This window comes from Phyllobates terribilis, unplaced genomic scaffold (genome assembly GCF_046119375.1).
Source record: "Phyllobates terribilis strain yellow unplaced genomic scaffold, ASM4611937v1 Scaffold_1__5_contigs__length_1240528914, whole genome shotgun sequence".
Lineage (NCBI taxonomy): Eukaryota > Metazoa > Chordata > Amphibia > Anura > Dendrobatidae > Phyllobates > Phyllobates terribilis.
In genome coordinates this window covers 314,296,634-314,314,183 of record NW_027362761.1, presented here as the reverse complement: position 1 = coordinate 314,314,183, position 17,550 = coordinate 314,296,634, and the positions used below count along the sequence as shown (strand labels likewise).

General features: G+C 42.2%; 1 protein-coding gene across 1 annotated transcript in view; it reads left to right on the top strand.

The window, feature by feature from the left end:
• The first annotated feature begins 865 nt into the window (after positions 1–865).
• LOC141259257 (somatomedin-B and thrombospondin type-1 domain-containing protein-like) overlaps positions 866–17,550 on the top strand; it is a 69,987-nt gene continuing 53,302 nt past the window's right edge. The window contains exon 1 of the mRNA XM_073674917.1: positions 866–1,264. Within this exon, the coding sequence (XP_073531018.1) occupies positions 1,036–1,264 (229 nt within the window). The 5' untranslated portion in view covers positions 866–1,035. The remainder of the gene's footprint in view (positions 1,265–17,550) is intronic.

Sequence of the window (17,550 nt, the reverse complement as noted above, 5' to 3'; positions counted from 1 at the left end):
AAGTTGAGAGGAAAAAAATGAAATCGCAAAAAAAGAAAATTGTCTGAGTTTTAATTTAACCTTTGGGGGGAAAATAAACCGAAAACTGGAATGAGAGAATTCCGCAAGTGCGACATTTCCCTCACACACCTGCGACTTCTGCTCCATCCCCCACACACCTGCGACTTCTGCTCCATCCCCCACACACCTGCGACTTCTGCTCCATCCCTCACACACCTGCGACTTCTGCTCCATCCCCCACACACCTGCGACTTCTGCTCCATCCCTCACACACCTGCGACTTCTGCTCCATCCCTCACACACCTGCGACTTCTGCTCCATCCCTCACACACCTGCGACTTCTGCTCCATCCCCCACACACCTGCGACTTCTGCCTCCATCCCTCACACACCTGCGACTTCTGCCTCCATCCCTCACACACCTGCGACTTCTGCCTCCATCCCTCACACACCTGCGACTTCTGCCTCCATCCCTCACACACCTGCGACTTCTGCTCCATCCCTCACACACCTGCGACTTCTGCTCCATCCCTCACACACCTGCGACTTCTGCTCCATCCCCCACACACCTGCGACTTCTGCCTCCATCCCTCACACACCTGCGACTTCTGCTCCATCCCCCACACACCTGCGACTTCTGCCTCCATCCCTCACACACCTGCGACTTCTGCCTCCATCCCTCACACACCTGCGACTTCTGCCTCCATCCCTCACACACCTGCGACTTCTGCCTCCATCCCTCACACACCTGCGACTTCTGCTCCATCCCCCACACACCTGCGCTAACACTGGGGTCTCCGCTCTCAGTGACGGCTCCCAGCCGGGCTCGTCCGTCAGGAGCCAATGGGGAGGCTGAGCCGGGACGGGGGGCTCGGAGCCTCCTCCCGCTGTGTCACATAGTAAAGCTCCCCGAGCCGGGGCGGAACGTCCACCACCTGGGCACAGCTGCAGCACGGTGCCCGTCAGGCGGCTCTGACCTCACATGACCCCCCGGGCACAGTGACTGCACCCCGCGCCCCTCCAGCCTTCTCCCGGGATGCAGCTCCGGAGCTCCGGGCTGTGGCTTCTCCTCTGCTCGGTGTTTGTCATCCAGCACCCGGGTGGTCGATGTGTCTGCGCCCGACGCGGACATCCCAGGTGTTGCCCGGGGAGGAATAATGCCTGCAGCGGGGTCACTGCCACCGGGAGCACGTGCTACTGCGACACCTACTGCCGCCAGAGCGCCGACTGCTGCGAGGACTACGCGGGGCAGTGCGGGGACAGCGGTGAGTGCTGGGGCAGAGGGCACTGCGGGGCACAGGCGGAGCTGGTCATAGGGGTGAGGCCATCTACCGGACATTGCTGTGCCGGGGGTATAGGGAGATGTATCCCTACAAGTAGAGGGCATCTGTGCCAGCCTCACTGACAAGCCGCCATTCCCATGTGCCAGTAAGGGGGCATGGATTGTAACTTGTGACTGGTTTCTCCTAGTTTTCTGGTACATATTATGGGTCACAGAGTGTGGGGGGAGGGGGGTCACAACACTAGGTATAGCCCCCCAGTATAGAGACCACAGTGCAGCAGAGAAATGTGATTAAAAAAAAGTATTTCTGGCCACAACGTGTGAATATGGCCCCACTATCAGGAGTGGGTGATAAATACAGAATTGGTGACTTGTTTCTATTATACCTTTTCTCTGATTGTTCCTCACATGGTTTTGTCTCCCACTCCTGAGAAAAATACTGACTGAATACTGACAGTGGGGTCATGGCCTTAAAGTGACTCTCTCATATATATATATATATATATATATATATATATATATATATATATATATATATATATATATATATATATATATATTATGGCCAAAAGTGCTGGCACCCTTGAAATTGTTCCAGAAAATTATTGCAATTACTCGTTTTGTTTCAATAAACATAAAGGAAATAAATGTTAGTGTAACAACACAAAAAAAATAAAATAAAGACAAAAAGGCAAATTGCACATAATTTCACACAAAACCCCAAAAATGAGCAGGACAAAATTGTTGGCACCCTCCACTTAATATTTGGTTGCACACCCTTTGAAATAAATAACTGCAATCAATCGCTTCCTATAACTAATCAACAAGCTTCTTACACCGCTCAACTGGAATTTTGGACCACTTTTCGTTTGCAAACTGCTCCAGATCGCTCATATTTGAAGGCGCCTTCTCCCAACAGCAGATCTCTCCCCAGGTGTTCAAATGGATTTAGATCCGGACTCATTGCTGCCAATTCAAAACTCTCCAGCACTTTGTTTTCATCCATTTCTGGGTGCTTCTTGAAGTATGTTTGGGGTCATTGTCCTGCTGGAAGACCCATGACCTAGGACATAAACCAACACTGGGGACTACATTGGGGCCCCAAAATCCTTTGGTAATCTTCGGATTTCATGATGCCTTGCACACAGTTAAAGCACCCAGTGCCAGAGGCAGCAAAACAACCCCAAAATATCTTTGAGCCTCCACAATATTTGACTGTAGGTACTGTGTTTTTTTCTTTGTATGCCTCATTCCGTTTTTGGTAAATAGTAAAATGATGTGCTTTACCAAAAAGCTCTATCTTGGTCTCTTCTGTCTACAAGATGCTTTCCCAGAAGGATTTTGGCTTACTCATGTACATTTTGGCAAGGTGCAGTCAAGCTTTTTTATGTCTCTGTCAGCAGTGGGGTCCTCCTGGATCTTCTGCCATAGTGTTTCATTTCATTCAAATGTCAACGGATAGTTCATGCGGACATTGTTGCACCCTGAGCCTGCAGGACAGCGTCAATTTCTTTGGAACTTGATTGAAAGCTGGTTATCCACCATCTGGACTATCCTGCGCTGCAACTTTTCATCAATTTTTCTCTGCCATCCACTTCTCGGGAGATTAGCTACAGTGTCATGGGTTGTAAACTTCTTGATTATCTTGTGCACTATGGACAAAGGAACATAAAGATCTCTGCAGATGGACTTGTAACCTTGATATTGTTCAACAATTTTGGTTCTCAAGTTTCTCTTCTCAATGCTTATTGTGGCGCAAAGATTGAGTCAACTTCTCCCCTTTTTATCTGGTCTCAGGTGTGATTTTCATATTGCCCACACCTGTTACTTGCCACAGGCGAGTTTGAACGAGCATCACTTGCTTGAAACAAAGTTGTTTACTCACAATTTTAGAAAGGTGCCAACAATTTTGTCCTGCTCATTTTTGGGTTTTCTGTGAAATTATGTACAATTTGCCTTTTTTATGTGGTAAATAATTTTCTGGGAAAAATACTTAATTTTCTGGAATAATTTCAAGGGTGCCAACACTTTCGGCCATGACTGTACATTCAAGCTTTGTAGCATCTTTTTGAGCAATTTGCCTGTAGATCGGGCAGCATGTATCAGCTGACAGAGGTTTACTTTAAATGAGTTTTTGGTTTCAGAAAAGCACTGGCTGCAGTTTATTTTAAAAAAAAAAACAAAAAAAAAAACCCCGCAACTTTGTTTTTGGGCTCATGCAGACCTCAGTTTTTCACGGAAAGCATTCATACCTATGACAGGCTATGGTGTAGTTCCCATGTTAATTTTTTTCCATGGACCGAGTGGTCTGCACAAGAGCAGAGACATGGCCGATTCATTCAAGTGTTGGCTCAAGCTTGCCAATGTAAGTATATGGTTCTGTGAAAAAATTGGACAGCACTCGGATGCAGTTTGTGTGCTGTCCATTTTCACAGACTGTTTGATAGAAGAAACCTTAGGTCGGCTGACATAAGGTAAGGTTTTAACAATAGAGACAGGATAGGACTGTCCCGATTAGGGTACACCTTGTCGCGGTGGGATGGCTTTTACGTTTTTTTGATCAAAATAGTGTTAACTAAGTACTCTGTTATTTACATGTACTATTACTATTTACATATTATAGGGTATATGCTCATTTTATTTTGTTTTTTTTTGTTGGATTTTGTCTGTGAAATGACCACAGTGTGAACGTGCTCCTACACATTGCACACATACAAACTTATGTTCCGGCTCATTTTTTTTTTGGTTTTGTTTGATAGAAAAAGTTTGAGAAACTTCTGTCAGTTATTTTTTTCCATACAAGAAAAACTTCTGAAACCTTGACCAAATACCGATGGTAAAAAACTGACACTGACCAAACACTGATGACACTCTAGACAAATGCACTGATGAAACTCAGAGCGATTTTTTTTTTTTTTTTTTTCATACGACAAAATTACTGACGTCTGAATGAGTCCTTACTCAGTCCCTCCGGGTCCAGCACCGAGTCTCTTCCTCTGCTCCTAGTGTTTGGATGTCAGTCTACAGCAGAAGTCCCACGTTCAGTACCACTAGCTGAGGACTAGTTTTTTCTTTTTATGGCTGTTTGCCCACAATGAGATTTTGACGCTGCATATTTTCACTAGATCAAAAATGCAGCGTCTTATAGTTCCAGCAAAGTGGATGGGATTTATAGAAATCTCATGTCCTCTTTACTTTTTTTTTACTCAGCGTAAACTGACCTGAAGTTCGTGTTTCAAATCCGCAAAATGTCAATTTCTCTTGCGCGTACGCTGAGTTTTATGTGCAGATTTCCCCATAGACTTGCATTAGATGTGGAAAATCCGTAGGTAAAAAATGCCCATGCGTTTTTAGTGCATTTCCACTGTGGAAACACAGAAAAAACGCATGTAATCTGCAAATGACTATATCAATGAAGTGTTGTTAAAGCCAAATACCAAGCAGTGTAAAAAAAAAAAAAAAGCAGTTTTGTTTAAAACATGACATTCCAATAAGAGATAAAATGCAGCAAAAAAGCATGTAAAAAAACCCATGAAAAAACGCAAGTAACCTAATTTACTTAATAGGCGCAGAAAATCTGCAATATCAAAAACTCATTGTGGGAACGTAGCCTTAAAAGAAAGATTTTTTTTTTTTTTTTAACTTAATCTGTGTATGTAATGTAGTGTCATTGTGTTATTATACTCATCTACCGCAGCTTTCTCCGGGATCCAGCACAGGGTGGCCAACTTGACTTTTTATGTTTTCTGGACTTCATATCAAAAAATCACGGACAGACAATATTTTTCACAGACACATTGGAAAACCATAATAAATCATTATGATTGTAAGTGGTACATGTCTACAGCCCATAATTCTGATATGAAGACATTATCTGCATTTGCAGTACACTCTAAAATGATGATAATTACAGTCAAAATAATCTGTATAAGATTCTTGAGCTTCAAAAAAATCTCGGACGCCCTACATTTTTTTTCCGCACAGGGCAAAAAAGGGCCCTATTTTTACAGACTGTCCTGTAATTTCTGGAATATTGGCAACCTAGATCCAGTGCCATTCTACTCCTCTTTTTAGTGTCATCGCAGCTCTTCAGACTGTCTGGGTCACGCTGTGCTCTGTGGGGCCCGGAAATGGCTTTTACAATGTAATCTGGAGTGTCCGAACAAGGCTTCATAGACTTACATTGTAAGGGCTCATACTCATCTGTGTATAAATTGGACGAGTGCAGTCCGATAAATAATTGGATTGCATTCTAACTATTGTTAATCACTGATTTAGTGCTCATCTGCGATATATATATATATATATATATATATATATATATATATATATATATATATATATATATACATAATTATATATTTATTTTTTTTTCTCCGTTGGAATCTGGGTGAGAAAAAATCGCAGCATGCTGCGTATTGCCCCATATATCTGACGAAACTCACCAATACAAGTCAATGGGTGCGAGTAAAAAAAAAAAAGGATATCACACGGACCATGCGTATGCCGTCAGATTTTTATGGCTACATTACCATTCTGTAGCATAGAACACTGTAAATGGTTCTGTAAATGATTGTAGAATAATAGCTGCAGAGAAAAAAACACATTGCATACGCATGTCATACGGATGTTATAAGCAGAGCTGTGGAGTCGGAGTCATGGAGTCGGGGCCCATTTTGGTGGAGTTGGTATAAAATGGACCAACTCGGACCCCTAAAATTGGGTACAGTAATTCAACGCAGTTTGTGGGGAATATTTTTTCATAAGAATTTGGGAAAGTTATGAAATGTCCTATTCCTGATCTAAGGGTCTAGACTTTTAGCAGGGATTAATCTGTGCTACAGTAAATTTCTCACTTAAACATGAGCCATGTATGAGGGAGTCGGTGTCATGGAGGAGTCTGAGTCGGAGGTTTGGCTTACCGACTGCACAGCCCTGGTTATACGGATTCTATGTGAGAAAGATAGCATTGTACTCACAAGACACTCGTCCTACTTTTTTGGATCAACTTCGGACGGTCGTAGATGAGTATATTAACACACATACACTACACTTTGTGCACATATACACAAATTTATAAAAAAAAATCTTGGTGGTAGTGCATCTTTAACCCCTTTCTGACATGGAGCGTAATCGTACGCCCCACGTCAGATCCCCCTGAGCCCGCACCTTTCTGGACACATGTCAGCTGATCTATACAGCTGACATGCGTCCGCAACAGCTGCGGGTGGAATCTCAATCCACCTGCGGCTGTTAACTATTTAAATGCCGCTGTCAATCTACTGGAAAGCGCTTCCTAGGCACCACCCATCGGCGACCCCATCACATGATTGCGGGTCGTTATGACAACCTAAGGTCTGCAGGAGATCCCTGTGGTTGTCACTACCAGATTGTTATGAGCGCCACCCAGTGGTCAGCGCTCATAACAAGTGAGCAAATCTGCTACACACGGGCGATCTGATCATCGCCTGTGTGTAGTACAAGTGATGAGACAAGTGCTGCTACTAGGCTCCCATGGAGACTATTGAAGCATGCAAAAAGTGTAAAAAAAAAAAAAAAAAAAAAGTTTTTAAAAATATAAAAAAAAATAAAATCTTAAATCACCTCCCCTTTCGCCCCATTCAAAATAAAACAGTGAAAAAAAACCCCCACAAATACACATATTTGGCGTCGCTGCATTCGCCAGATCTATCAATATAAAAAAATAATTAATCCGATCTGTAAACGGCGTAACGAGAAAAAAAATCTAAATGCCAGAATTACGTTTCCTTGGTCGCCGCAACATTTCAATAAAATGCAATAACGGGCGATCAAAACATCGTATTTACCCCAAAATGGCATCAATAAAAATGCCAGCTTGGCGCGCAAAAAATAAGCCCTCACCCGGCCCCAGATCCCGAAAAATGGAGACGCTACGGGTCTCGGGAAAATGGTGCCTTTTTTTTTTTTTTAATCAAACTTTGGATTTTTTTTTTTTTCACCACTGAAATAAAAAAATAACCTATACATGTCTGGTTAGCGTGGGATCCGATTCTCTCAGATGAGAAAATCAGAGCACACTGTGAGGAGAAGGAGAACAAAATTTCTCTACCTCCTCCATTGTGTCAGTACACAGAAATCGGACTGCACTCAGATGTCATCTGAGTGCAGTTCGATAATTTCCATGCACTCATTTTCTTGCATGGCTGAGTGCAATCTGAATATTGGATCAAACTCGGACATGCAGTGATTCTTTTTCCTCTGACAGACTGTGACCAAAGAAAAAAATCGAAGATGTACACAGCTCCATAGACTAACATTGGCCCGGGTGTGATCCAGTGTTTTATCGGATCGGATCGTACTTGGACCGATAATATGGTCATCTGCACGAGCCCTAATGGTTGTTCATATTTGAGCTGCTGTGTCTCAGGCTTGATGATGACATTGAAGGAGGACATTGTTTGGCTGTAACAGTCTGGGTGGATCGGAGTGGTGAATTTGCATGTGGAGGACTAGGCGGCATGTGCGGATTACTTAGGGCTTCGGCACGTGCTATGGTAGCTGGATTGCTTCAGGGTATAGAGGGAGAGAATAAAGACAATAATACATATTCTTCTTAAGTTTTTGAAGGTCTACATGATGCTTACTGTAGTTTAGACATGAAAATGTGCTGGCGAAGTTATTCCCATCTTGGCCTTTATTGGCCAAGATGGAAATAACTACTTCTAGGTCCTGGCTACCAGCGAGTATGAATACTAAGTGCTCATTTTTTCAATTCCAATTGGACCTAGCTTAACACGAACAGCAATGATCAGTATAAGACCACATTCACAAGTTCAGAATTTGGTCAGTATTTTACATCAGTATTTGTAAGCCAAAACCAGGAGTGGAACAATCAGAGGAAAAGAAACTCATGCACCACTTCTGCATTTATCACCCACCCCTGGCTTTAGCTTAATAATAATAATAAATAATTATCTTTATTTTTTTATATAGCGCTAACATGTTCCACAGTGCTTTACATACATTATGGTTGCTGTCCCCATCGGGGCTCACAATCTAGATTCCCTATCAGTATGTCTTTGGAGTGTGGGAGGAAACCAGAGAACCTGGAGGAAACCCACACAAACATGGGGAGAACTCCTTGCAGATCTTGTCCTTGGTGGGATTTGAACCCAGGACCCCAGTGCTACAAGACTGCAGTGCTAACCACTGTGCCACCCGTGGCCTACAAATACTGAAAGTTTATCTTTAGGCTATTTTCACACACGTTGAGTTTTTCAGCGTCACAAAACTTAATCTCTGGAAGGAAATCAGCTACGTCAAAAACGCAGGTTTTGCTGCGTTTTTTGTTCGGTTGTTTTCACTGTTATTCTGTTTCTATTTATGCATGTACATAAAGTTCTGTGAGAAAAAAGAACCCCATTCTATTTTGCCATCAAAAACGCTGAAAAAACGCTGATGGAAATTTTGCAGCGTTTTTGATGCGTTTTTTTTTCACCACCCATTACTTCCTATGGATGAAAAAACGCTGAAAGAAGTGACATGCTCTATTTTCTAAAAACCCAACCAAGGAACAAAATGCGCAACAACAAAAAACCATGATGTGTGAACAGAGAATTCTGGTTTGTCATAGATTTTGCTGGTACTGCAAAACGCAGCTGAAAATTTGCATAAAAATCTGCTGCAAAAAACACTGAAAAACTCAACATGTGTAAAGATAGCCTTATAGGGGATGTCATTTGTGTCAGTTATGCATACAAAATATAGGAGTCAAAAGAGAATAGTACAAATATAGGAACGGTTACATCAGCATATTCTCTGGTCTCCTTTCCTTCTCTCTTTTTGTCACTGTCAATCATCAGAATGGATAACCTGCTTGTTTTTTATCTATCTCCATCCTCCCTCTCTTTTTTTGATTGACAGCTCTGGCTTCATAGAACCAGAGAAGGGTGGAGATAGATGTAAACTAAGCAGGTGGGAAGGTGTATATAAATGATTGGCCCCCCATAAAGCACTGAGCGCCTGTACTTGGTTTGAACAATCATTCTGTGCTGAAAGAGTCCCTTTAATCAGTGGATTACACCACAAACTGCGGGAATGGTACATTCCTATGTCAAGAAAATCTGTTTGATTCAAAACTAAGATTAGACCTAAGATTTTAAATATAACTATATTGTATATGTCTGCTTTAATTTTATACCTTAGGCCTGGGACCGCTCATAGAGTCTCATGGCTTTCATTATCACCTCTATGCTGATGACACACAGATCTACCTCTCTGGACCCGATATCACCTCCTTATTAACCAAAATCCCACAATGTCTGTCCGCTATTTCATCCTTCTTCTCTGCCAGATTTCTAAAACTGGACAAAACAGAATTCATCATCTTTCCGCCATCTCATTCAACCCCCCCAACTGACCTATCTATCAACGTCAATGGCTGCCCACTCTCCCCAGTCCCTCAAGCTCGCTGCCTTGGGGTAACCCTGGACTCGGAACTCTCCTTCAAACCACATATCCAAGCCCTTTCCACTTCCTGCCGACTCCAACTCAAAAATATCTCCCGGATCTGCACATTCCTAAACCATGAATCTGCAAAAACACTAGTGCACGCCCTCATCATCTCCCGCCTTGACTACTGCAACCTCCTGCTCTGTGGCCTCCCCTCTAACACTCTCGCACCCCTCCAATCTATCCTAAACTCTGCTGCTCGACTAATCAACCTGTCCCCCCGCTATTCCCCGGCCTCTCCTCTCTGTCAATCTCTTCACTGGCTCCCCATTGCTCAGAGACTCCAGTTCAAAACCCTAACCATGACATAAAAAGCCATTCACAACCTGTCTCCTCCATATATCTCTGACCTAGTCTCCCGTTACAAACCTGCATGCAACCTCCGATCCTCACAAGATCTCCTGCTCTACTCCCCTCTTATCTCCTCCTCCCACAACCGTATACAAGATTTCTCCCGTGCTTCCTCCCTACTCTGGAACTCTCTACCCCAACCTACCGTGGAAACCTTCAAAAGGAACCTGAAGACCCACCTCTTCCGACAAGCCTACAACCTGCAGTAACCACCGCTCCACCATACCGCTGCACGACCAGCTCTACCCTCACCTACTGTATCCTCACCCATCCCTCGTAGATTGTGAGCCCTCGCGGGCAGAGTCCTCGCTCCTCCTGTACCAGTCGCTGTCACATTGTGTTCAAGATTATTGTAATTGTCCTTGTATTATACCCCTTTTTCACATGTAAAGTGCCATGGAATAAATGGCGCTATAATAATAATAATAATACCTGGAACCATGGCATTTCTGAGAAGTAGTTTCAGTGTTTGTGCTGATGTGCCCCACTAAGTGTGTATATATATATGTGTGTGTGTGTGTGTGTGTGTGTGTGTGTGTGTGTGTATAATATATATATATATATATATATATATATATTATTTTATTTCAATAGATAGAGTGGAGTAAGCCACAGCTAGATAACTCCAGTTCTCAAGGCCTACCAACAGTGCATGTTTTCAGGAGTTCCTTAGTATTACACAGGTGATGTAATTATCACCTGAGCACTCCTGAAAACATGGCCTGTTGGTGGCTCTTGAGGACCGGAGTTGGGGAACACTGTTCTAGAGTATGAAGGGATTGCATATACTAAAATCCATCATGCCCAGCGCCTGTAGCACCTCTTTTTCCAGACCTCAGCACCTGTGGTTAGTTGGTCCCACTGATATTGTGGGAAGATGTACTAGCAGCCTAGAAACAATGGTTCTGCTTCATTTTGAACAACCCCATTTTAAAGGGGCTTTTTATTGTCCATCGACAGTATGTGGTTTTGTAGTTCAGCCATATTCACTCTTTAAAGTGAACCAACACAGTATGAGAGGTTGTCGTTTATAGTTGGCTGCTCAATAGAAACCTATTATATAAAGCAAACAGAATGGCAGCAAAAAGTGAGGCATAATAAAGTCAGTCTATGATAGGTAACTGGCATAAAAGGGCTGCCTAGGCCTCCTGCATTTTGACAATGCACAAAAGGAGGATTACACAGGGGTCAGACTAGGATGAGTCTCCACTTCCTGACAGATACAAGCTCTCTAATTTAGGGCAAACTCAGAAACTGACGAGTGACAGAGGTGCTGTTTTATAAAAAAATACTACATGTTTTTTAGTTACTTACCTATTTTATGGTGCTGGTAGCTACAACAGAATTAATGTGGCATATTCTAAATATTTATATGCATTGCAGTTCTTACATAGATTAGATACATACAAAGAGTATTCAGGATCATTTGAAAGTATGTTTCTTATTCTGTTCCTTTTTGTGATCTGGTTGAAAAGTGATATGTGTCTGATTTATCTAATCTCTTTGTTCTCTATAGCAACCAATCAGAGTGCAGCTTTTTTATTTCCAGTTAAATTTAAGTAATGTAAACTAAAATCTGATTGGTTGCTGTAAACTAGAGACTGGTCGTTATAAGGCTAAATTTGCAAATCTGTTTTTTTTTTTTTTCTTTTCACTCACGGACCAATTTTCATCCGTTTTAGTCTTTTGTTTGTCCGTTTTCACCATCTGTGTGTCATCAGTTTTTCTCATAAGCAAAAGAAAGGTTATTTTTTAAATAAAAAAAATCCGATCACACTCTGATCAATCTCTGATCAGTACGTGATTAGCGTAATCGGATTGATTCTCTCGGATGAGAGAATAAGCACTGCTGCAACCCTAGCCTCATAGAATATAATGTTCATGTGTGCTGTCTGTGAAAAACTTTTGTGTGAATAAGCCCTAAATCAGACCTAATACTCCATATGCATTGCAGAATTTTGGATAGCGCTGTGTGATAAACTGAGATTAGTAAATCTAACCCTCTAGGGACTATAAAGGTGTGTGTACAGGGCATCTTTTAGACCCCAGCATACCTACATCATTTTTGAAGCAGAAGATGCTTCAGGCTTCTTTGATGTCTTTCGCATCCTTTTTGCAGTGGATCTGCCCGTGGCTTTTTTGTTTTTAAATTTCATCCATAAAATAGTGGCGGCTTCCAAGCGGATGGTCACTTCATTTCTTTTAGCTGCTTCATGTCTTTCGAAGCCTGCAATAGTTAGAAGAAAAAAAGACAACAGATCCACAGCAAGTCTATTTTTTACATTCGTCTGAAAAAGATTTCATGTGCAAAATATCCTAAAAGCACTGAGCTTCAGAACCCCTATTGAAAACTATAAAGTGTGCAGAGCATATGTGTGCGGATCAGAATGTAGGGGGGGGTTTATGTGCATTTTGTAAGGTAACTTAGTACACTGCTACATAATCACATTCAATTAAGGGTTTTATGCTCGTTATAATAAAAATAGTAACAACTATATATACTCTCATACATTTAAAATGGACACGAATGTTAACCTCACTGCTATTCTTTGGCTGATAGGGTGAATGTTTCACTTTAGACTGTGGCAATAACCAAAGTGCAGTATAGCTACATACAAGAAAATGTGTGGCAGAAATGTATCTGTGTCCTGTCTGCCATGTCAGGTTCTTGCGCTGCCTTATAAGGGCTATATTAGGAAGATATAGACACGACTCCAAACTTGGTAAGAGTTATATGACAGGAGTGTCTGCACAATGTAAAGTCCTGTATTCATAGGGAGCCCCTCTTAGGGGGCAGTGATATACTGGACATTGCAGGTAAAATAAACATATGGCTTCTGTATAATTTACACTTGCAGCAGTAAATGTTCATTTCAAATACTCAGAGGCCTCCTATTTTCTCTAGTTCCTTTCTCTATAAGTGTATTGGATGAGATCGGGAATCATTTTTGTTATATTAATTTCTATGTAAACTATTAGGCTACGTTCACACACTGCGGCTTTTCAACTATTTCTCTGCAATCAAAATGGATACTCTGACCAAGCACTACTAAAAATGTCATCCAAAACACTCATGAAAATTGGTCCAATTTTTTTCAAATATGGAAAAAAAACTGATGTCTGAATGAGGCCTTAGAGACTGATATTTGTCTGAGTTTGTTGCATAGTTCAGTAAAAGGAGCCAGCATCTCATCTTGTCATTCACATGAATGTTAACCACCTACCTAAACAGTGCCAGAGTAATGGGTCAGACCTGATTCCTGGTTATTGCTGATCAGTATATAGTTATGAAATGACTGCCATTAGCCACATAACTTCTACAAGTGACTAAGATAGCCGAGGACGGGGAGTGAAAATAAAAAAACAAGTAAGAACAGGGACATCTTGGGAAATAAAGTTTCCTAAAATTGCTTAACAAACCTATAATTTTTAAACCCATATAAAAAAGATGGATGGATACCTTAAAAAAATATTTTTATGGTACACAATTAACATAAAGTAAACTGCATAGTAGAAATGCAATGTGAACATATATTACCTGTCGTATGTTCTTTGAAGCCCACTAACATTTACAGCAATTACAGGCCTTTTGCAGCCTTATGTTTTGGCTGGTTATGGATTTCCAGTACATATAAGATGACTTACATTGTTGCGATTAATCATTTTATTTAGGGGTCCACAGGTTAAGTTAAAACATATTGTTCTAGTCTTTTTCATAGAATCCTTTCACATTTGGCTGGTTTTGTTAGCTAAGCTGTTCAGAGATTACAGCATTACTTTTCTCCCCAGCAGTTTTCTCTGGTCACATGATGAAACCTGACATGGTGTAGTATATTGGATGTCAGACCGGGCCTGTACATTTCAGCCCCACCTCCAGTGACAGACTATTTCCCCCTTGCCTGTCTTCTGAATGGGGCCCATCTCTATTATTTCACATGGATGGACACATTGACAGGGGGTCAGAGGTCATGGTGAGTGTACACAGGCCATGCTGGGAAGCACAGGCCAGACCCTCCCCCTCCCAGTTTCCCTTTTAGGACTTGGTGTAGACAGGGTCTTAGTAACTCTCTATGTACCAGTGCAGTCCATATTGCTTTAACATGAAGGCAGCCATAACTGCAGACACGGATCAATCTGAAATGTAATTAAAAGTCCTCAGCATAGAAATAATAGGGTGTCATTTTACAGGAGGAGTGAAACAGTTATTGCAACAGTTGCTAATATTATGAAACAAATAAGAGCATGATTAACAAAATGTAAATTTTCCTTTAGTTCAGATTTAATACATATTTTTCATAGCTATGAGAAGTATTTATAAACTCTTCCATGTGTGTCAGTGTGATACTTTACTCATTAGCCACTTTAGATAGTGAATGGTGTGCACACTTTGGCCCTGTTATATCTAGACTGACGTTTTTGCATCAGTCTTGATGAGGAGTTGTGTTGAAGTCAGACGCATGCATCTTAATGAATCCGGTGCTTCTGAAAATCTTACTTCAATCGAGGACTAACAAAAAAGGTATCCTAACTACGAGATGATTATTTTGTTTCTCCTACTGAGCGCAATCAATATCTTTTTTCAACTGGCCAACACGGTACCAAAACTTTTTTTTTTCTTTTCTCAAATGGGCCCTGAGTGTTCTCATCTGAGTTTTATCTTGACCACCAGCAGATACTTATTAGGTCATTAAATTACTTTATAGCAGTCTGTTATCACCTCCATTGCAGCTTTCCAGACCCCTCACAACCATGTTGCTCACTATGACTCAACCTCCCAATTGCAGCAGCAATTACAGCAAGTACAGAGGCATACAATTTGAGGCTCCATACCATACATTTCTTACAATGTTTAGCATTATCCCTGCTGGAATGCACTGAGCTGTTATACACCCATATTAGCTCACCTCCAAAATCTGTCCATTCTCCCCTTATATATGGCTTATGGGTTCTTTTCACTGGTAATTGCAGGATGTAATGTGCGATTTTCTTACTGTGTACGGCTGACACAACTCATCAATCACTCTTTACTTTGAAACAGGCCCCCTGGTCTGAATGTAACTGTGTTGGTCATCTATATAGCAAAATGAAATTCTTCCATGATCTTGGGCTGCCAACTATTTCTTCTGATCCCTTATGGGAACTGCAACTGCAAGTTGGCCAAGTGTTCAATAATAACCAGCAGGTACTTGTAACGATTCTTCCACCATTGAAAAAATCCATCAGTACCAACTGCAAAGCAAGGGGTAGGAGGTCTGAATTGTGCCTACTGGGCCCGCTGTTCTTACGCTCTTGCCAAGCTGCGAATGTTGGCACATTCTACAAAACTCTTGGGTGAAATCTAACATTTGATGTCACTGGTCCAAAGTGTCTTTTCTTCTCATGCATCCTTGTCACAGCTGTTCTTAATTCTTTCTCTGGTGCCAATTTCTGTTGGAAACTTGACTTATGCAGCACACCTTCTCTCATAAGCAGCTGTTACTATTGGTGGAGCAAACAGTGGAATAAAGCCGCATAGAAAAAATTCCAAATCTGTGTTGTGTACAATTTAAAAGACTCAAAATGAGGGTCTCATCTATGGGCATCTCTCCTAAATACTCATGGAAGCGGAGGAAGCACTTTAAGTGATAAATAATTTGTTCAAACATGCCGTGTTTCAGCTAGGGTCAGGACAAGGTATGGTGCCCTAGACAGATGAAGTAAATGATGATCCCCATACTCACCCACCCATACTAAATGAGTCTGCAATTCCAGGTATTCAACACCTCCATTCAAGCTCTGACAGTCACTATTATTACGACCACACTACTATAAAATAATATAATACAGTGACCATACAATGGTTAGAAGCCTTTTTATACAGGAAAAAACATATAAGTAAGCTCAGCACTAATCCGACAGTCAGGGTAGAGACAGAATAACAACATTTGGTGATGTTTCTCTCCTTGTAATCATATGTAGGGATGAGTGAACCCAAACTGTAAAGTTCGGGGTTCGAACCAGACGCCTAGTGTCAGATGCTGAACTCCAAACTGTCATGCTGTCTCTGTATACTGGAGGTAGGGGGCCTAAGCTGACCCTAAGCTGGGGCCCTGACTAGTCCCTCAACCTGGAGGTACTGTTAAAGGTACAGAGGTCCAGGCCGCCAGCGTAACCCCTACCTCCTGAGGATCCCTGCACCTAAGTAATCTAGTCCTGAGAAGGACCCCGATCACAACAAAAGGGGACAAGTAATAATATGCCCACACACAGTACTTAGACGAACGAGACAGTACAAGGGAAAAACCAAAACCACCTTGCATACAACAACTACACAACTACAACAGAGGGAACACCAACGGGAAAGGAGATAAATGATAAAGCGAGGAAGGGGAAAAAACACTCCAAATACACTTATCTCAAACTCCAAACACCACGATCCGCTCTGTTAGTCTGAATGAAATGCTTTCACCGACACTTCCCAAACAGACCAGCAGGCATTTGAAGGAGTCTCCCTACAGCAGTATTGATTGCAGCTGGGCGAGGCTGGACCTCGTCTAGCACAGAGAGAGAGAAAATTAACTCCCTCACTGCTGAAAAACACAAAGCACCAACAAGTCAGCTGCGAGAAGTCAGGCTGTGTACTCGTGACGATCTTCGTGGCGACACACCCGTGACAAAACACTGACTTCTCCCGGAAGTCCGTGTTATTTTTCAAAGTTCGGATGCTTAATAAAGCTTGTTGAAAGGCTGCAGTGCAGCAAATCAACAAGCTTTTAAGCTGTGGGCACTTGCGGAGCCATCACAGCCATGCCAAGTATTGGCCGGCGCCACCCGTGACCTGGTCTGTGTAACCACCAGATCACGGGTGGTGACGCTGCTCGAATGAGACACAGTTAGTGTTGAGCGAGTATGTTCTGTTAACCCTTTCGCCGAGTATGCTCGGGCCGAGCTCCGAGTATTTACAGCTGCTCGGTGATATGTTTGAATCGCTCCGGTGTGCTTGATTTGCGACTGTTTGACAGTTTTAATACATGTGAGGAATGTCTATTTCTTACACATTCCTCACATGTAATAAAGCTGTCAAACAGTTGCAAATCATGCACACGAGAGCGATTCAAACATATCACAGAGCAGCTGTAAATACTCGGAGCTCGGCCCGAGCATACTCGGAACAACATACTCGCTCAACACTAGACACAGTATAAAATTATCTTGTTCTCGAGGCTGCATATGTCACACAGTCATGTCTCACAGGCGATGATGTTACTGACTCATCATTCATGACGTTACCGCTCATCATTCCGGCTCTCAGGCTGTACTCCGCGAGACCTGGCAGTGGCTGCTGCTCCAGTCTGTGGAGCCCCATTCTCTGAACGGGGCTCCATACACTGGAAGACAAAGACGGGGATCATCGTGGGACCTCCATGTGGACTACGGCAGACTGGT